The sequence below is a fragment of the Portunus trituberculatus genome, chromosome 41, assembly GCF_017591435.1.
Source record: "Portunus trituberculatus isolate SZX2019 chromosome 41, ASM1759143v1, whole genome shotgun sequence".
NCBI classification, from domain to species: Eukaryota; Metazoa; Arthropoda; class Malacostraca; order Decapoda; family Portunidae; genus Portunus; species Portunus trituberculatus.
In genome coordinates, this window is record NC_059295.1 from 27,453,010 (window position 1) to 27,474,608 (window position 21,599).

The following is a 21,599-nucleotide window of genomic DNA, read 5'->3' on the forward strand; positions in this document are numbered from 1 at the left end:
CACACACACACACACACACACACACGTTGGGGGTGACCTTTCCTCACATAGTTGTAGGAGGAGGAGGAGGAGGAAGAAGAAGAGGAGGAGAGAAGAGTGGGGGGGGACGATGATGTGTGTGGGCGAAGAATTGCAGATGGTGGTGGGTTGAATGGGAGGTGGGGAGGAGGGGGATGAAGAAGGAAGGATGTGTCGGTCGTCTTGGCGGTGTGCATGCTAATAGCACCTGGAGGCGGCGTGCAGGCGGCGATGGTCCTCCTTGGTACTGCATGACATTTAGAAGTGGTCGCGTAGCCTTTTCGTGTGTGCCGGGCCAGAGGGAGGCTTGCCATGTGCTTGAAATGAGGTGTGATTGTGGAGCTGTGACAGGAAAGGGGAGGTGAATATAGGTTCATTAGCTGTTGCTGTGCATGTTGTTGACACCAGCAGCTATAACGAACAGAGGTGAGATGGGTTGTACTGGCATGGCTTCATTGTAGCTCGTGTGTCGTGTGTCCTGAGAGTTGTAGAGGGATGGGCTGCACTCGTGTCTCTGTCTGCGTTGTCAGTGCTTTCAATAGTGCGGGACACCGTACAAGGTGCGCGTCCTTCCCCGCCCATCTTAACTCCGCAGCAAGCAAGTGTGGGTAGGGGCGCGAGCTGCTCCCTTCTTTTATACGCACGACGTACAAAGCGAAGCGTAGACCACCGCCCACTGTACGTGCTGGACTTCTGTCCCTTGCGGCTCAGGAGTGAATCTCGTCTCGCCTTCTGGACCAGCAGGAGCTCCATCGTCTTGTAGCTCAGGCGTGCTAAGTCTCTCTCTCTCTCTCTCTCTCTCTCTCTCTCTCTCTCTCTCTCTCTCTCTCTCTCTCTCTCTCTCTCTCTCTCTCTCTCTCTCTCTCTCTCTCTCTCTCTCTCTCTCAGTAAGCTGCATCTGTCAGTGTCGTCATTCAAAAGGCTTGACCGCATCTTTCGCGTTGCTGAACGCTGGAGAAGTCTTGCGGACGTGGGCGGAGCGGCTGTTGTAGGCGGAGGAACCAGATGTTTCGTCATGGCTCCGTTTAGATGCTTTGCCCCCACTGGTGCTCCCTGTGCTTCTCTCCTTCTCCCTCTCCTCCCCTTCCTATTCCCTTCTCACCTCTATCCCTTCTCGCGTCAATCTGTCAGCCCCCTCCTTGCCCCTGCCATACATTTACCCTTCATTGGTATTAGGGAAAGTTTCTCGCCCTCCTTCCTGACTCGTCGCGGAGGAGGAAGTTGTGGATGCTGTAGGAAGCTGCCCTTGCCGGATACCGCAGGGCAGCAAGACTTCCCCGCCGTGAACCAGGTGTGGGCTGAGGGTGTGCCTCTTGCAGATCGCTCCCCGCTACCCTGCCCCGCCCGCATATCGTGCTCGGCGGTGACGAAAGGTGGTTCGGCAACAGTGTGTGTGTGTGTGTGTGTGTGTGTGTGTGTGTGTGTGTGTGTGTGTGTGTGTGTGTGGCGAGGTAGCGAACGTCAGTGCCAGTGAAAGGCGAGAAACTGTTCTGCCGTATCGGAGTGGTGGTGGTGGTGCCTCGGCAGAGCACCAGTGTACAGTGTGCAGCGTGCTGGCGTGGCTGTGGCTGCAGCAGCTCAGGAAGCTTTGTGTCGTGGCAGGATGGCTGGAGGTGGTGGATAGGAGCACCAGCCAAGCAGAAGTGACACTAGTCACTAGTGAGTGGCACTGTGAGTTTGAACGTCAGTTAACTGGCGGTGGAGGGCGGCGGCGGCGGTGCGGGTGGTGGTGGCTGCAGTGTTGCCAGCGAGTGAGTGTGTAATGTGCATCGCCTCATCCCTGACGTGGGATTGGCCGGGGGTTGCATCGGTTTGTGTGTGTTTTAGTGGTGTGGCGATCGCCGTGGTGGAGTGTTGAGGCAGTGGTGGGGTGGATAAGGAGTGCTTGTTAGCGGTGGAAGGTGATGTGGCATGCGGCGGTGAACAGACATCCTTGGCACCACACAGGGCCAGTGGGGCGGGACACCGTTTGTAAGTGACCCACCATACTGCCTGCTGTCGATCGTCTCTGTTTGAATCATATGCAGCGTAGTGAGCGTATCTGTGCGTTAGTGTGAGGAGAGGTGGTGTTCCTCATAAGACTAGACGCGGCAGTCTGTACCAGCATGGGAGGTGGCTGGGGTGTGTTCTGCTAAGTGATACTGCTCAGAAATATTTACCTTCCGAGTCTAAAATGTTACCTCATTCGCTAAAGACGAGAGAGTTACGTTGCTAGGATTAGAGGTGGTTCATTTCATATATTGGAAGTAGGGCGGTGACACACATCCTTGTTTTGTGAAGTGGATCCGCGGCGTGGTGGTTGCAGGTGGCCCAGACCACAACGCCTGGCAGGAGAGTAACTCATGTGCCTCCGCCACCCGTCACCGTCATGTGTTGCACTCGAGGCATGTGTGCTGTGGGCTGGACGAGGGCTGGGTTAAGGGTGTGCCGTGAGACACTGGAACTATAGTGAAAACACCGGTCTGGCAGCGCTGTGAGCATAAGTGTGAGTGTAGGCAAGTGAAAGTAAAGTGGTGGAGGTAGTGAGGCGGCACGCACGCACGGGCGGCGGAACTCACTGGCCTAATGGTCTAACTCTAATGGTACCGGACAAAACACCAGCCCGGAGAGAACTTAGCCACACCACGCAGGCTAGACGGCAGGGCTGTGTGCTGTTTCCCCCTCCCTCCTCCCCTTCCCGGCATGGGTGCGTGAGGCATGTTCACAACAGCCCGGCACTGCTTGTGGCATCCGGGAGGGAGGCTGGTGGAAGGGATCCCCGCACTAAATTACTGTTCTACGTTGCACACCATTCCAATGACACTGCTTTTCCCATGTTTTTGTCCTCCGAGAATTGGTTTCACCTTTTGCAATTAACCTTGTGGGCGAACCTTCGCTCTCGCTTTATTTTACTCATTTTTTTTTCTATCTTCTTATTTTATTAATTTTTTTATCCAAATTTGTACGTAAAGCCCTGAGTTGCTAATGGGCGCCAGATTATCGGCCTTAACATCAGGGGTGTGGAGTCGAATTTTCAAAAGTCCGACTCCGACTCCAGGAAATTTAAATGTTGCGACTCCGACTCCAGAAAATTTGAAGATCAAGCAAAAAGGCCGCTAGTTGCCACACCCAAAAAAGACGAAAGTTAAGAGAATCAATACTTACATATTTTCGAGTCAATCCATAATAAAAGTGTACTTGACGATTATATAATCATCATAAATTAAAAATGATCTTTATATGTAGTGCTTGATTGGACACATCTTCCACAAAGTCAATTTCTCCCAATTTGTAGGAATCTCCAATCTCCATGAAGTGGAATCTTTACTCGAAAATTTATCACGTAAAGTAGCCGATTCCTCGACTCTTCGACTTCGACTCCACACCCCTAATTAATATGCGGTAACACCCTCCTCCGCCACACACTAATACGAATACACAAGATAGACCGTAACAATGAAATTACTGTTTTTGCCGTCGATCGAGAAGCCACACAATAATTAAATATATTTTGAAGTACCGATTTCTTCATTTAATCAGGTAGAATTGTACATCAAGTTCAATGCCAAAGTTACACAAGAGGTCTCATTCAAGTCACGGCTCAACATGTGGCAATACGTGTTTCTTGTACAGTGTTGTTGACTTACACAGCCATCAGGAAACACTGCCTTGCTTCATGTACTGTGCCATTCAGTTGTACTCCGCTTTGCTTCAGTGAGAGAGAGAGAGAGAGAGAGAGAGAGAGAGAGAGAGAGAGAGAGAGAGAGAATCCATTTGTTTTTTTTGTTACTATTATTTATTATTAGTTATTATTATTATTATTATTAGTAGTAGTAGTAGTAATAGTAGTACCACTAGTAGTAGTAGAAGTACCACCTCAACGCCATGGCTACCAGTTATTATTATTATTATTATTATTATTATTATTATTATTATTATTATTATTATTATTATTATTATTGTTTTTGTTGTTGTTGTTGTTGTTATAGAAGAGGAATTTTCTTTTATCCATCTGAGAAGAGAGAAAACTTAACACTGGACCGTGCACAGGTGGGACTTCGCTATATCAACTATACTAACAACCTCACACGAGCCCGCCTTGTTTGGAGTGGGGTTGATAGGTTGATGCTGCTGTTGTTGCGGTAATGGAGAACCTTTTGGCAGGTGGAGAAGGTGGGGGTAGTGTAATTTTCTTTAACTTAAGCTGTGGAAAATAATACCGGGTGGTTCAGGTGTGTGTGTGTGTAATTCACTGTTTGATCAGCTGCAGTCTCTGACGAGACAGCCAGACGTTACCCTACGGAACGAGCTCAGAGCTCATTATTTCCGATCTTTGGATAGGCCTGAGACCAGGCACACACCACACACCGGGACAACAAGGTCACAACTCGATTTACATCCCGTACCTACTCACTGCTAGGTGAACAGGGGCTACACGTGAAAGGAGACACACCCAAATATCTCCACACGGCCGGGGAATCGAACCCCGGTCCTCTGGCTTGTGAAGCCAGCGCTCTAACCACTGAGCTACCGGGCCGTGTGTGTGTGTGTGTGTGTGTGTGTGTGTGTGTCTGTCTGTGTGTGTGTGTGTCTACTTATTATTCGTACATACCTGTCTTTAATCCCTTCCTTTCACTTCATCCTTCCATCCTTGTTGCCTCCTTACATGTTTCTATTCTTCCTTTTCATTTCTTCCTTCTACCTCTCACATTTTTTTCGTTCACCCTTCTTACGTGTTTCATCTTGTAGCATTTCTTGGGTTACATTCCTTCCATTCCGTCCTATTTTTCTTGATTTCGCCTTTTTTTGGTAGTTATTGGATCGTTGTGGAAAGAGGGAGTCAAAAAATGTTAGGTTAGGTTAGACTGGAGAAAAAGTTAGGAGGAGTTAGAGTTAGGTTAGATTAGAGGGAAATGTAGAAAGTTAGAGAATCGTTAGGTTAGAATTTATGCTTATGTTAGAATGTTAAGTTAGATTAGAGAGAAATGTAGAAAGAGTTAGGGAATGGTTAGGTTAAGTTAGAGAGAATAGTTAGGTTAGTTAGGAAGAATTAGAGAATAATTAGGTTAGAATGTTAAGTTAGATTAGAAAGGTAGAAAGAGTAAAGGAATGGTTAGGTTAGGTTTGGTTAGAGAGAAAGTTAGAAGGAGTTAGAGAATAGGTAAGAATTTATGGTTAGGGAGAAAGTTAGAAAGAGAATCGTAGGTAAGAATTTATGGTTAGATTAGGTTAGACAAAATTAGGTAGAGTTAGTGGTTAGGGTAGAGGTTTAATTTAGATTAGCTTAGAGTATTTGGTTAGGTTAGAGAAAATTAGGCGTTAGAGAATGGCGAGGCTAAATTTCTATTTATTTTATTTTTTATTTTTTGTTTGATTAGGTTAGGTTGGGTTGGTTAGGTTGGTTAGGTTAGGATGGTTGGGGTAGGTTAGGTTGGGTTAAAAACTGTATATTTCTGTAGCATGGGCGTGGTTGTTTGGCCTGTGTTCTTAAACCCTTTGCTCTCTCACCATCACTACTTTCCAAAGGCTCTAGTTGAAAGATATTCGGTTTTTTAGGGCATTTTTATAGTTCTGGTGATAGATTAGCAAGATATCTGGTTAATTTGCTAGATGTCTGTGTGGCCTTGGAAAATTGTCATGGTGAGGAAGCAAAAATATCTGGTTAATTAAAAGTAAGGTTAGTTGTCTGTGTGGACTTGGAGAACTGTCGTGGTGAGAGAACAAAGATTTCTGGTTGGTTAATTAAAAGGAGAAACAGTCTTAGGGCTAGTTGTCTGTCTGGTCTCGGAAGATTGTCGTGGTGAGAGAGCAAGATGTTTATGAATACTGGCATTACTTGTGTACGGGTGTGGAATGGCTTGTCTTTTCAGGGCTTTGGGAATTGGGTGAAGGATGCGTGCTGGGTTCATCAGACAAGGTGATCTTCTTTCTCTTCTTCTCACATTCTTTCCTGTTCATCCTCCTTTCTCACTTATCTCTAATTTCTATCGTCGTCGTCGTGGTCGATGTTATTATTTTTGTTTAATGATCATCTCTTCCTATTCTTTACTCTCTCCTCTTTCTTTGTTGTTCGTTTATTTAACTATTTTAATTTATTCCATATCTTGTATTATATGTTACTTGTGGCTCCTTTCCCTCGCCTCCCACCTCGGCACTTCACAGGTGTCAAGATTGCACTTCCTTTCACCCCCAAACTCCCCACACACATCTACAGTATTATGTTATCGTCGGTCAACAGGTGGGCTGGCTGGTGGTGGTGGTGGTGGTGGTGGTTCCCATGTAAGGCGCGCTAGCCAAGATTACGTAAACAATTGCCGGTTTCCACATTTTTTTGCAGCATGCTTATATAATACCAGAAGAACAAGAAGAGTTAACGTATCAAAGAGAGCATCACAATCATACAGGCAAGGATCTCCACCCAGTTTCGGACACGGAGGTTAGCATCAGGAAGTATTTAAATCCAGCTACCATCCGTAATCACATTATAAGTATATCTGCTACACATATTTTTCTCACAGCAATTTGATCCAACGCCTCCTGAACTTAACCTAACCTAACCTAACCTCTTCACTATTAGGACACATTTTTATCGATGTGTGTACGATTAGACAATTTTATATATATTAGGAAAGATCTATGGAGGTCTGAAGATTAATGGCCAGAGTTTTCACTAGTGTAATCCTCCACACAAGTTTCTGAAGCTGTACAAAATCACCGAATAGTAAGCAGAGTGAATATGCAAGCGCGTCAGGGTACTGAAGGGGATAAAGAGATAGATAGTGAAGAGTGAAGAGTTTGGACAGAAGATAAAAGATAGAATAAAGGAAAGTAATAGAATAAAAGATTGTGGGTGACACATACGCTACTGATATTAGTGCATGCATGGGTGTAGTTAGATCAGTATACTACTTACCTTACAAGTCAGATTAATTAAGGATATTTTTATGGTGTTAGTGATGGATTGGCAAGATTTCTAATTTATTAAAAGGAGGAACTGTCTTGAAAACTCGACTTCTTGTCTCTGTGGCCTTGGAAAATTACCGTAGTGAAAGAGCAGCGTTTCGGAATGGAAGCTTAACACAGGACGATTGGCAAGATTTCTAGTTTATTAAAAGAGAAACTGTCTTGAAAACTCGACTTCTTGTCTCTGTGGCCTTGGGAAATTATCGTGATGAGAGAGCAGCGTTTCTGAATGGAGGCTTAAACACAGGACAAGCGTGGTTAGGAAGCTGCATGTTGCGGTCAGAAGTCAAGTAACCTGCCACACTTCTTACTCCCACTGCATTGACCGTTCTCTTATTCCCCCATGATGTATGAAGACTTAAAATGTGTTAGTAGAGATTCAGCAAATGACATGAAGGAAACACATGTGATAGGAGTGAATACGGTATACTTCTTACCTACCGACCCTCTGCTATGCTTACACTTGTTGACTGTTTGTAATTTGTTAGACGTGCAGTGATGCCTGTCCCCCTCCCCATGACGCCACAGTTGAGGGTTGTGAGGCGTGGCGATCATCGTGGCCCGGTTGGTGAAAAATTGTATACTGTTCGATGAGTGTTCTGTCAGGTGTTCGATTCCCGCCAGCTTAAAACTCTATCATTCTTAGTGTGTGTGTGTGTGTGTGTGTGTGTGTGTGTGTGTGTGTGTGTGTGTGTGTGGCTATGGAGCAGTCAGCCGTATGTTCTCTTGATGTAAGGGTGAAGGAAGGCAATCGATCGTCTGATAAACCAAACAAACCATGCACTAAATATTTCATTGGTGTGTGTGTGTGTGTGTGTGTGTGTGTGTGTGTGTGTGTGTGTGTGTGTGTGTGTGTGTGTGTGTGTGTGTGTTCGTATGGTGAACTGATGAATGTGGTAGGTTGGGTATATACAGAAGCAGGCTCCCCCCACTGGACCTGTGTTACCGGCCCTTCCACTTGTTCATGTTTCAGTCGCCCACTCGCTCCTTCACCCTCATCCCTTCTGCCCATCACCGAACTCCCTCCTAACCTTTACCACGCCACCGCCAACCGCCACCTTCACCTCCTTCCTTCCTTCCTTCCTTCCTTCCTTCCTTCGCTTCAATGTTAGAATTAGCGACCCTCATCAGACCTCGCATTTGTGTATCTGTGAACCCGTAGCATCTGTGGTTGGTTCGATTAATGGTGTGTGTGTGTGTGTGTGTGTGTGTGTGTGTGTGTGTGTGTGTGTGTGTGTGTGTGTGTGTGTGTGTGTGTGTGTGTGTGTGTGTGTTATATTGATGATGATCTCTCTCTCCCGTTATCTCTCTCTCTCTCTCTCTCTCTCTCTCTCTCTCTCTCTCTCTCTCTCTCTCTCTCTCTCTCTCTCTCTCTCTCTCTCTCTCTCTCTCTCTCTCTCTCTCTCTCTCAAGCTTAATTCCAACCCAACTCAACCTAGCCCTCGTATGTTAAAGCTTACGTCATTTCAGTAGAGTAGGAGGTTATTGTGAAGCGTTAGGAGGAAGCTGTAGGTGTTCTGATAGTAGCTGTGATGTGAAGTGATGGTGTGATGGAGGAATGATAGTGGTGCGTAGTGTTCATTCATTGTTTTTGATGGTGGGAGTCGTATGCGTCTTCGCCAGCGTCAGGTCTATAGATGTGCTCATATTGTCAGAACACTATATGCTGCGTTGGATCTCATGGTGTAACTGTAGTTCAGGTTAGGTTAGGTTAGTTTCGTTTCGTTTTGTTTTATTGTACACGTAAACACAAAAGAAGGAAACTTATGTAACCGTGCTCAACTTAACCTAACCTCTTCAGTACCTTGACGCGTTTTCATATTCATTTTGCCTACTATTTGGTGATTATATACAGCTTTACAAACTTATGTGGGGGATTAAAATAGTGAAGACTGTGGCCATTAATCTTTTGACCACAATAGATCCTTGGCAATAATAAAATCACAACCTAAACTTGAGATAAAAAAAAAAAAATGCTTTCCAGTACTGAAGGGCGTAACCGAACACTTGTAACCTTGCCTAGCCATCCCAAGCACGTGTGGTGGTGATGGATTCCCGTGTGGTCAGCTTCATCTTCCAAGTGCCTTCCTGAGGGAGGAGGAATGGGATGAACTAGCGGGTGGGCTTTGAGATAGGAGGTACCCCAAAAAGTATTCCCTTTAGCCCATAAATTCCCGTTGAAAACCCACATGGTATAAGAAAAAAGTGGAGTGCTCATTGTACCCTTCTGTACTGTATTGCATTCATACCTTCGATGATGTACGCACACGAGGATACAAAACTTCGTCCCCCCTTTCCCCCTCACACACACTCGTACACTCTTAACAGCTGTTCGTGTGGTGTTCTTTGGTTTGTCTCGTATACATGTTGGTGATGAAAGGTGTTTTCTATGTAGAGGATTACTGGCCTTTGAGTGTCACGATTAGATGAGTCGGTCCACAGCATAACTCGGCTTTGATTTTATTTCGTCCTAAGAATTCAACAAGTGCATCATTGTGAGTGTTGTAAATAATGGCTGGGCTTTATAGTTTATATCGTTATATGTGATAAGGAATCATTGTACCAAGTGAAATAGTCTATAGCTTCTTTTTCTCCTAAGGACTGAAAATAAAAATGAAGCAGAAACCACGCACATACTGAAGCACTACTCCCTGGTCACACTCCTCTCGTTCTCCTTCAGCTCCGACAGCTGAGGCCGAGGCTCAAGCCAGTCTGCTATCAGTGTTCTACTTTCATATGAACAGCGGCAGTAGCTGGTCGAGATATCAGCTGTCAGGGAACGATTGTTGGCCGCTGCTTTGTGTAACTTGATGCGCGGGAGGCGTGGCGCCGGATGACTTTTCTTTCTCTTCATGCTTGGTTTTTCGGTGGTGCACGCCAGCAGACGGCGATGACGGACCATTATTTTTGTTATTATTATTATTGGCACTTTATCACCACGGAAATGAACTTTCAATAGTATATAGATGATGGAAAGAAACGCAGTTTGAACTGCGTGCTTATAAGGTGGTGAGCACTACTGTTCAGACTTCCCCTGCCAGCCTTAATTCTATTTTGGATTCCGGAAAGAACACTATACTTGTATTGTATGATATATTGTATATTGTAGGTGGCAATGAAATAGAGAAGAGCGTGTGTGTATCATAAATGTAATGTAGTGGTGGTTGTTGGTGGCTAACCCTGTGACCATTCCGTCTTGCCGTCCTCCAGGAACCAGCCCAAGTCAGACTACACGTACAGCACTTCGCTGACCTACCGAGATCGTGTGACTCCAGACCGGAAGATCGGGTCCCCCAATATGTCCCGGCGGGGACTCCGGGGTGGGAACATGGCTTACACCAAGTCACCAGACTTCTCCTCATCAGACTTGTCCAACGAGACCGACGACAGTAGTCATCTGAACCTCAGGACGAGAACAGTACTCCGCCCCATGGAAGCCCTCTCAGGTAGGCTGTCTGTCCTTCATGTAGTTCCTCATTGGCCTGCTTGTGGTGCACTTCTAGTGGCTGCACCTCTGGTACTTGGCTTAGCCTAGCCTGGACATTGAGATGTGTTTTTAAGATTACTCTTTGTTATTATTATTAATGGATTAAGGTCACTCAGAATAACAGTGTTGGTGTGTTGCTGTTTAGTGTGATGCATCTAACGATATGATATTGACAACTTCAGAAGGTTGTTGTGAATTAACTAGTCTACTGTAGACTATATATGTGTATTAAAGTGTGGTATGTACTTGCACTTACTGGTTGTGTATGTGCTGCAGACACCAGTGATGGGGAAGGAGAGGGCGTTGTGGAACCAGTGTCCAGAAGAACTCGGTCCAGCAGGAGCCGCAGTACCGAGTTTGGCCCAAGGATAAACGGCTCCACCATAACCAGAACTGTTACCTGTGAGTGCTGCAGCAAAGCAATATTGCAAAAGTGGAGTTTTAGGGAATGTAAGCTGGAAAGTTGAGGGAAATTACCATTGAATATATGAGAAATCAATAACTGAGACAAGATTCCCCTACAGCATACACCACAACCAGGACACTGCACCAAGGTCTTGATGTGGACAGTGATGTGGACGATGGCACAGAGTCCACGGTGCCTCAGCGAGCCACCCCCTTCACAGCCAGGAGTGGCACCCCCTTGGCTAGGAGGAGTGCCACTCCAGTTAGCAGAGAGTTCAGTAGAGGCAACTCAAGATCATCTGTTTGTGGTGATGCGGGGAGAGGCTACACACTGGCTAAGGGGGCCATAGCAGAAGATGTTGAGGAGGAAGAAGAGGCAGAAAATGGTAGGGAAATTTCCTTCTTTCTGTGTTATGATTATGAAGTTCAATATTACAGCTCATCCATCTTGTATGTACTAGAATATTATTATGTGTGTAAAAGTATTAACAGGAATTTTTATTAAGTTCGAGACAGTTCCAGTTTTTGTCTGATTTTCCTTGCAGTGTACAAATAGTGACCTTGCATCTATTACATTAAATATATTCATGCATATTCTTCATTCTATGACTCCCCAACTTATTCTCTTTGTGCTTCATCCCACTAAATCTTCAGGATTCAGTTTGATTGGTCTTCCCATTCATCCCACCGTTTTTCATTGGCATCTGCCAAAATGGCTAACTTTCATTTTGCTATCTATTAGTACTGCTTACAGTTTTGAACTAATTGTACATCTAGATAGTTATCAATAAAACAACATTGTGTATGAACATCTCTCTTGTATTCATTCTTCATGCAATTGTTCCTCATAATTTTCCGTGAAATGTTGATTATTGCAATTATAAGATGTGCCACACTGACTAATAAGATGTCTCACTGATAGACTTTTTCTTCTTTGAGTGGCCCCAAAACTAATCCCCCCAAGTCTTTTATTTGGTTTAGTATCAACCAGATGGACACCTCAGTTAGATCTCATGCATGCACTTACTTCATATTCTCCATATATCTTACTGCCATATTCCTTAGGTTTAGATATGATAGGAATAAAGTTGAATGTTAAGGATATCTTTCTTTGAAAATGCATGTTTTTAAGACATATATCAGAAAGTTGATTGAGCTTGTTCTACAGATTCCACCCTAAGTTGGAGGATATTGAGCTGGCGCACTGTGAGGCGCATCACCACCTATGTCACCACCTCTGTTGTCATGATAGCAGTGAGAACAGTGTTGGCGCAACAGTCAGATACTTCAACATCTGTCTCATCTTCAGAAAAATTGTCTAGGTACTCCTTTCTGTCAAGTGTGAGCAGCAGCAGCCGGCGAGTTGTGGATGCAGGTGCAGGCTTGCTGGCTGCATCCAAGGACCACTTGAAGAAAAGACCCATTCTCCTCTGGATTCCTCTCATTCCTTTGTTGATGCTCTTGCTCCTTGTTGGTGAGTGTTGGCTTTGAAGTAGTCATTTCTGACAACGTGGGGAAAGGAAGCATGTTTTCGGTATACATCTTTGTTCTGCATGAAGTGTAGCTTATAAAAGACTAAAGCCATTGCTACATAACTAAAAATTTATTCCCTGGAAAGGTACCCTCTTTTTTTTTCTTAGTTAGGAGTACACATTTGTGTGAAAAAATGATAATTATTATTAGTAAATTTACCAATTACCTGGTCACATATTTTGACATAAAAAGCCATCTTAAAACTATTGTAGTATTACAATTGGGAATATATTTATCTTTAAGTGATCTTTGGAGTTGTATGCCTGTAATTGGCCTTCAAGAAAAGCATTGATATACATAAGCTCTTGAAGCTAATCTTAGGTAGAATGTCACAGATTACCTGCTGACTTATGGTCATATGCTGCTGTGAGTATCTTCAGCAACAAACCTATTCAGTCCATCCAGTCTTTAAGAAGACTGGAAAAAAATAATAAATACAGGAATAAAAGACATTTTAAAGTCTGTATTGGTTGGCGGTGGTCACCCTTTATAGAGGAACCATACTAACTTAGTACTTGTGGTATTGGGTGTACCTCTGTACTATTGCCACCAAAACACTGACCTGACCATGGTTAGTAGAGTGTGGCCTCAAAATATTTTGTGTATAAAATATTTCTACTTGTACTTTTGCCTGCAGGAGAATCTGCAGAAACTTGTATTACATCCATTATAGCAGTCTATTTATTTTACGTCACAGCCATCTTGACTTTCAATGTATTGGCATTGCTTTTTATGTGTCTGTAGAATTATGGTACCTGCAGTGAATGTTTAATCAAGATTAGAAAGTAATCCGCATTGGGTCTTTTTTCTTTTGGTCAATTAAAGGTAGTGGTTCCACTTAACATTTCCTGGTTCCAAACTTTTCTTTTTTGAAGCATGGTGCTTTTGGGTGTATGCAAGGATGTTTTGGCTAGGACTGATTTGATGAAACATTTACTTGTAATTGTAAGGCTTGATGTGGTATTCACCTGATGACCACCAACACTGGGATAACATCATATTTAACACCTGGCAACATGTATTACAGTTTGATATTTGAATGAGATCAATTTTAAATAGGAAAGAGCATTTTAATAATATTGCCTTTTCTTCTGGTTATTGACAAATTGTGAACTTTGTTCTTGCTTTCAAGCCTGCAGTTGTAGATCACACAATCTTGCCTCACTGTTACTTTCACTTTATAATTGTCATGTCCTCTTCACCAATTTCTGAATTTATGTATTGCATGATTCTGGGCATAAGTGTTGAGTATCTTGGTATTCTTTATAAAGACGTTTTCCTGGCCCTCTCTGGCCTTGATTCTCGGAAGGCTTACGGTCCGGATGGAGTCCCTCCTGTTGTTCTCAAAAACTGTGCTTCCGAACTCGCTCACTGCCTGGTCAAACTCTTTCATCTGTGTCTCTCTACTTCTATTTATCCTTCTTGCTGGAAGTTTGCTCACATTCAACCTGTCCCTAAAAAAGGTGACCACTCCAATCCTTCTAACTACCGCCCTATAGCTTTGATTTCCTGCCTTTCTAAAGCCTTTGAGTCTATCCTTAATAGGAAGATAATGAGGCATCTATCAGCTCACAACCTTCTCTCTGATTGCCAGTATGGTTTCCGTAAAGGCAGATCTACTGGTGATCTTCTTACTTTCCTAACTGAATCTTGGTCATCCTCTTTTAGGGACTTCGGTGAAACCTTTGCTGTCGGCCTTGACATATCGAAAGCCTTCGATAGAGTCTGGCACAAATCTTTAATTTCTAAACTACCCTCCTACGGATTCTATCCTTCTCTCTGTACCTTCATCTCCAGTTTCCTTTCCGATCGTTCTATTGCTGCTGTAGTAGACGGTCACTGTTCTTCCCTAAAACTATCAACAGTGGTGTTCCACAGGGTTCTGTCCTATCACCCACTCTCTTTCTATTATTCATCAATGATCTCCTAAATCTGACTCAATGCCCTATCCACTCCTATGCTGATGATACCACCTTGCATTATTCAACAGCGTTCAACAGACGCCCAACCCAACAACAATTAAATGACTCAAGGCGAGATGCTATAGGACGCCTAACTTCTGATCTTTCACTTGTTTCTGATTGGGGCAGAGAAAACCTGGTTTTGTTCAATGCCTCAAAAACTCAATTTCTACAACTATCTACTCGACATAACCTTCCAGACAACTATCCTCTCTTCTTCAATAACACTCAACTTCCCTCTCCTCTACATTAAACACACTCGGTCTATCCTTCACTAAAAATCTAAACTGGAAATTTCACATCTCTACTCTTGCTAAATCAGCTTCCAAGAAGTTAGGTGTCCTATGGCGTCTTCGTCCATTTTCTCTCCCTCCCAGCTGCTTGCTCTGTACAAGGGCCTTATCCGCCCGTGTATGGAGTATGGCTCTCATGTCTGGGGGATCCACACACAGCTTTACTAAACAAGGTGGAATCTAAAGCTTTTCGTCTTATCAACTCTTCTCCTCTAACTGACTGTCTTGATTCTTTAAGTCACCGCCGCAATGTTGCATCTTTATCTGTCTTCTACCGCTGTTTTCATGCTGTCTGCTCTTCTGAACTTGCTAACTGCATGCCTTCCCCTCCTGCGGCCTCGCTGCACAAGACTCTCTACTTCTTCTCATCCCTATTCTGTCCATCTTCCTAATGCAAGAGTTAACCAGTATCTTCACTCCTTCATTCCCTACACTGGTAAACTCTGGAACTCTCTACCTGTGTCTGTATTTCCACCTGCCTATGACTTAAACTCTTTCAAAGAGGAGTGTCAAGACACCTCTTACGTTAACTGGACCCTCCTTTTAGATTTTTTGTTTTTCTCTTTCTACTTTCCTCTTAACAGGGCCTGGCAACCAGCGGGATTTTTTTTTTTCCCAACACTTTGTTTTCCCTTGGCCAGTGCCCTTGTAATGTAAAAAAAAAAAAAAAAAAAAAAAAAAATACTCATAGTGATATATTCTGAAGATTAATTGCATTATAGCACTTTTTTTTCTTTGGCCTTTCCCTCTTTGATACTATCAAAGTCTTTACTTGTATTTGGAGTTACAGAACTTAATCGACTTCTGACCTCACCTTCCTTTGTATTTTATCTTGCATGTAACAAGTTGAATTATTTTTTCTGTAAGGTGATATCCGTCTTCAGATTCAATTTTATCCATTCACATGAGGATATTTTGATTTTCATTATGTTTTGCTATTAAAGCAAGAAAAAAAATCCAATTCCTAACTTTTCACATAAGTGTTTTCTTTTATTTTGTGTCTGTTTCACATGTGTTGTACTTGTTGTGGTGATTGTTGAGTAATTGGCAAATGGTCGTATGGGTTTTTAATGTGACAGATTTGTTGTTTTGTCCGCTGATTAATTTGACCATTAAAAAGTTATAATTTTCAGGTTACCACTCCCCACAAGACAACCGTGAGCAAAGTGGTGTGAGCCAATAATCTGAAATTGGCAGCAGTCTTTCTGTCCTTGAGAATGACCTCTTGTGACAATATATCAAACTCTCCTGTTCTCTGTACTGCTTTTTAAACTTTCAAACTTTAGAACATTACCATCACTGCTTTTTACACATTACTTTGGGCTTGTCAATACTTGCATGTGTGCAGAGATGTGTGCATTACATGCACATACATTTTCCTATTTGTTTGTGTTCTTTTGCCCTGATACATTAGTAGCAGGTCAGTGTGATGGCAAGGAACTTGCTGGTGGTCTTCATATGTAAAACTGTAGATCAATGAGAATCCAGCTGGATTGACTGGTACTTGTAAATACTTGCAAACCTCTCAAATATTAGTTTGTGTAGAAAATTGTCTTAGTTTTAGTATGTGCATGAATTAACACTGCATGAAGTAGCTTCACCCATACTGTAGTAATTAAGAAATTGTTAATTCTAAGTTAGTCAGTAATCTTACTTTAAAGAAATCCATAAATCATTTTAAAATAGTGCCAAATCCATGGTAGGCAGTAGGACATATAATGCTTTTTAGATATTCCTCTGATAACATGATTCTAAGTGGTGGGAAAATGCCTGCACTCGAAGAGGAAGGACAATCACTTTGACTTACTATTAACCACAGTAATTAATATTTTGGTAATATTAGTGTTAATATCCTTTTATCCTACTCTTACATTTATACTAAACTTGTATACTTTCATGTTATCAGAAGAATGATAAGCTAATGTAAATTTTCTTCACTAACAGCATCCTGGTGGCTGTTGCAGTCTGGTGCCAAGACAGATGACTCAGCTGACCCCACACAGACTACTGATGGACCTTCCTTCCTGTCCTATATCTTGACCTCAGCATCTGATATTTCTAACCTGGTGATTAATGGCATCTATTATGGTCCTATCCTGGCATGGGAAGCAATTCTTGGCCTGGTGGGCTGGGTCGTGTCTGTGTCCTCAGCCAGTTTCTCTGCATTGTGGAATGCAATCACAAGCATGGCCGTGTGGCTTGGGTCTGCGGCACACTCTGGCTTGGCATACATACTGCAGACTATCTACCTCATACTGGAACTCCTTCAAATCATGGGCTTAGCAGTAGCAAGTTTCTTCTCTTCATCTTTCTCTTATGTGTTTGGATTCCTTTTGCCCATCAATGGGTCTGAAGAAGGAGCAGGAAATGAAGCTCAGTCATGGAGTGCCTCTGCTTGGGTATCAAGTGCAACTTCGCTCAGCTGGGTGTCACAAGTATACACAAGTGTGTCAGAAGCTGCTCAGAAAACACAAACATGGATTTGGGATGGGTGGCTATGGCTGGTGATCTCTCTGGCTGATGCTCTCACAGCTGGTTTGTCATCTATACTATGGTTCCTGGGCTTTCTGTGGTCTCTGGTGTGCCTCATGGTATCAGGACTCTGGACTCTACTAGTCTACATTTTTACTGGCACCACTGGATTTTTGTCATCAGCTGCTACAACAGGGACATCTGTAGTTGTGGAAGTGTTCTCTACAGTAGCTGGTGCTTCCAAACTGGTGGGTAATAATTATTTTGGCCTGCAGTAGACAATAAATTGTTAAACTAGTCACTCATAAGTCTTCTGGACATATGGATGTACTTAAATCACTTGCATGTAACTCATAAATTGATAAATGTAATCAGCTGATATATTTTGAAATGTTATTCATAGTTCTTGTTATGATTTCTGAAATGTATTTGTCTTTTTTACTCTTAACAGGTACTTCTGCCATTTTCCAAAACCTCAGAATCTTCAAAAACTGATCACAACACTTTACTGGAAACCCACTTAACACCTGTTGATGATCCAAAAGTTGGTATTGATGGAATATCAGTTGAGGATATTGTGAGCAGAGTACTGGAGAGCACAGAGTTGAGAGGACTCATCACTACCGTCTCCTCACAGAACACTGCCAAAAACCAGGCAACAACTGAAGAAATAAATCTTGTAAAGTAAGTGGATAGGAGCACAGTGAATACAAGCAATTCCTTGGGAAATGCACAATACTTAGATGTTCTAAAGCCTTATAGCTATATACTAATTGTCTAGGCTGTTGTCCTGGTTATAGATTCTAGCACTCATAGAATGAATTTACTGTATTCACTAGTGAACAAGTTGTTCATTGTTTTACCAGTTTTAACATTATGTAAAACTAAATCAATAATAGAAAGTAGTCAGTCTCCTCTGTGATTGTAAAAGGTTAAGTATACTGATAGTGCTGTCTTACATGAAGTAGCGAGCATCATATTTATAGTTGGAATAGTAATAAATCAAAATCATTGTTTGAAAATAAATATATAATATATTATATTTATACACACATATATACTAATTCAGCTGTTACATGCAGGTCTCTAGTGGAAGGGAAACTGAAGGAACACAAAGCTGAAACTGCAGCACTGTGGGAGAGTCACACGAAGGCTGCAGCATTGGACACAAAGACGCACATGTTGTCGGTTAATGAGCAACAGCAGGATTTTCTTAAACAAGTTGGACTGGTAAGAGATAACATACTAAATGGTTTTACTTACAAATCTATCTATAGAAAATTTAAGAGGCAGGTAATTCTGAATACAGAAAGTGAAGGTTCTACCAGGAAAGTGAAGTTTGTGAGGATGTATAGAGAAGGTTCTTGCTAACCACTAGTGGCCAATCTGAATCCCCATTGCTACCTTCAGAACTGGAGAACCCCTACAGTCTGTCTATTCTAAACTGGCCGCTGGGTCTTGGTCTGGGGTAAAAATGCCTGTTGTTGTTGTATCTTGAGGAAAACGGTAGTATATTCTTGTGATAATTGTGTTGATCAACACAAAACAAGTATTATACTCATGTTGATGAACACAAACAAGTATTGTACACATAAAATTAATTGTATTCATCATCAATAAGCTACAATATATTTTGAACAGTAACCCAATTGTCCATTTCCTCAGACAGACACCCAGTGACCAATCTAGAGTAGACAGACTCTAGTCTGGCATCAGCTTTGTGTAGCATATTAAGGAGGACAAAGAATACAAGTATGCCATGTCATACATATACAGTCAACTACCCCCCCCCCCCATCTCTCTCTCTCTCTCTCTCTCTCTCTCTCTCTCTCTCTCTCTCTCTCTCTCTCTCTCTCTCTCTCTCTCTCTCTCTCTCTCTCTCTCTCTCTCTCTCAGTAAGAAGAATCATAAGGATTGTTAAATAGGAAACTGATTGAGAATATCAAAGTGAGAAGAGATGAAGCAAAAATGAGTGATCATGAAAGGGGAGGTGCCAGGGAGGGAGATTTGAGATAGGACGGAGGAAAGGATAGGCATTGTCAGTTTTGGTTTGTTATTGTGATTAAATATTTACAAAGATTTCAGTGCATTACTGCAGTTATACATTATAATGTCCAGTTTGTTATCATATATTCTTCTGTATATGGGAAAGATCTCTCTTGATTAAGTTGCTGTACTAAATTCTGTGTGAGGACCATGATTACCAATATCATGATATGTGTTGTTTCATTTCATAGTCTTGTATCAAAAGCTTCTTAAGCATCTGAAAGTTTATTTCCCCTTTAATTATGTACAGCTTAGAGCAGAGGTGGCAAGGCTGCAGGACTCCATGAAGGCCAGCCAAGAGGATCAGAACCATCACCACCACCACCATTTGGAAGCGCTCCATAACCAGATCGACAAACTTGCTCTACAGCTGCGGGAATTGGAGGTGTGTTACCATTCCTGGGGTATCTTTGTTGTATCTATTTAAAACATATAGAATATTATTTAGCCATTAAAAAGTATATACAATAAACTCCCAGTTTTTTGTGGTTGAGTTATCAGAGCTGGGAAGTTCAGGCCTGTAGGGCGGCAGTGTGGTCCTGCTCCATCCTTTGAAGGTCGGTCTTCAGCAGCCAGTCAGAGGCAGTAGAAATACAAATAGTGCTTGGATTGGTAAGGCTCCTGTCAAATGTGTGCCACCTATCAATACATCATGGTATTTACTCGACCCATGCAACAATTTAGTTTGTATCTTATGAACTGGTTATCTTTCTGCAATAGTGAGATTTTGTGTTTTGAAGAACTAGGTTTCAATAACAAAATGTGTAAAAGCAAACCACAAATGACTGAACCGTAAAAAAACTGGGAGTTTACTACTGTTATCCTTCCTGCCCTTCAACCACTGCTAAAAATATTATTCACAAGCTTTTATCCACTTTTATCCAAGACATATTGATGATATTTTTAAAACTTGTTACTGTTAAGGCACATGTGCCAATCTGCAACTGAAATTAGAAGTCGGTTGAGCTTCCAACTGAATATCAGTGCCTAGCAACTGGAGAAACCAATTGCAAAACAGGAACAACATGTTGGTCTTGTTCTGTCGATTTGCAGCTCTATTTACATTGTGACGTCACAGAGTAAGCTTTGAAAATATGGTGTTGATGTAGAAAAGATGATTTTAGAGTTGATGAGGGAAAAGAACAACACATCTGGGGCCTTGGAAATGAATTATACAGTAAAAAAAAAAAAAAAGCTTGTGCAAATCGTTGTTAACGAAATAGCTGCCACTCTCCAAGAATTGTTTCCCTCAATGCAGGGTGTTGTTGGAGGTGAGGATTGAAGACTTGTCAGATTTAATTTGATCACAATTGTGCTTAGTCTTTTTAAGATTAGTGTGTGGTAGATACTTATTTCTTTTCTTCTATTTAGCCAGGGATGTATCCAGGCATTTTCTGTTGACTCTTCCGCTACGCCAAAAGAAGAGCAACCATCGCTTCAGCATCATCACTGGAGAGAGACATCTTTGGGGGTAGCTGTTTGTTTACATTCACTTCCCACCAAGGCGCCAACTAGTCAATACTTTCCAGTCGCTATGTGTGACATTTCCAAACTAGAAGGGCTTAATCGATACTTGTAGCGACTTGCAATTTCATTTGCAAATTGGCACATGTGAACCCATCTTTAGTGAGATTCTCCATTGCATTGGCAAAACATTCACTGTATAGCCACATTAACCACCATGTCTCTTGCATTCTTTATTGATTCATTAGAATTGTGGATGGTTATTACTTTTCCTATAATTAAATGAAACACCCTGGGGTGCTCCCTCTTTTTGAAATTGAAAGTGCTCATGTAAGAAATTTCTTGTGTAGTTGCAAATGTAATATCTTTGATCATATCGTATCCTTTCCCTTTCCCAACAGAATAACCACACAAGCTTGGTATCAGAGGTGAAGAGTTGCTGCAAGAATGCAAGTGTGACATTGGCAGATGTTGAGAGGCATGTGACTACCCTGTTAGGGGATATCTTAGGCTTCTCCTCTGGGCAAGGCACTGCTGGGGACTCCTGGAATGTGGCTGATATGGCTGCCTGGCTTAAAAGCTACTTTGTGGCCAAGGAGGAACTGGAAACTAGACTCAACATCCTAACATCATCCTTGCAGAAGAAAAGCATGGAAGGTAACTATTTTATATTCCACACAAGTAAATCTAGCACCTTGCCAACTTTATAGTTTGTATACCTGGAGTTTGTGCAGGAAATTGTTGGTTTACCTTATACTTCATGAATTTTCCTTGAGTTAAGCTTAAGTAAAAATCAACACAGCTGCTTAATTTCCTTCCTCTCATCCATTTATTCCCTTGTCAGTCATCAATAATTCTGAAATTCTTCTAAAACCAACTTTGTTGATCAAATTTGCCTCTAAGTCAGATATTACCATAATGTCAAGTGAATTAAGATATATAAAGTTTTCTAATATCTAGGATTTGGTTAAATGTGAT

At 42.3% G+C, this 21,599-nt stretch overlaps 1 protein-coding gene across 17 annotated transcripts in view; it reads left to right on the forward strand.

The window, feature by feature from the left end:
* Positions 1-21,599, forward strand: part of LOC123516893 — a 103,395-nt gene that overhangs the window by 77,296 nt on the left and 4,500 nt on the right. For 12 of the 17 annotated variants that reach the window (XM_045276619.1, XM_045276623.1, XM_045276621.1 and 9 more), the window contains 9 exons: positions 10,171-10,406; positions 10,724-10,849; positions 10,972-11,238; positions 12,021-12,326; positions 16,584-17,359; positions 17,563-17,795; positions 18,194-18,341; positions 19,408-19,542; positions 21,023-21,278. In XM_045276619.1, the coding sequence (XP_045132554.1) occupies positions 10,171-10,406; positions 10,724-10,849; positions 10,972-11,238; positions 12,021-12,326; positions 16,584-17,359; positions 17,563-17,795; positions 18,194-18,341; positions 19,408-19,542; positions 21,023-21,278 (2,483 nt within the window). Of the gene's footprint in view, positions 1-324; positions 380-1,492; positions 1,690-1,874; positions 1,990-10,170; positions 10,407-10,723; positions 10,850-10,971; positions 11,239-12,020; positions 12,327-16,583; positions 17,360-17,562; positions 17,796-18,193; positions 18,342-19,407; positions 19,543-21,022; positions 21,279-21,599 lie in introns of those variants that run through there. The other 5 variants (XM_045276627.1, XM_045276626.1, XM_045276634.1 and 2 more) reach the window with 5 other exon arrangements.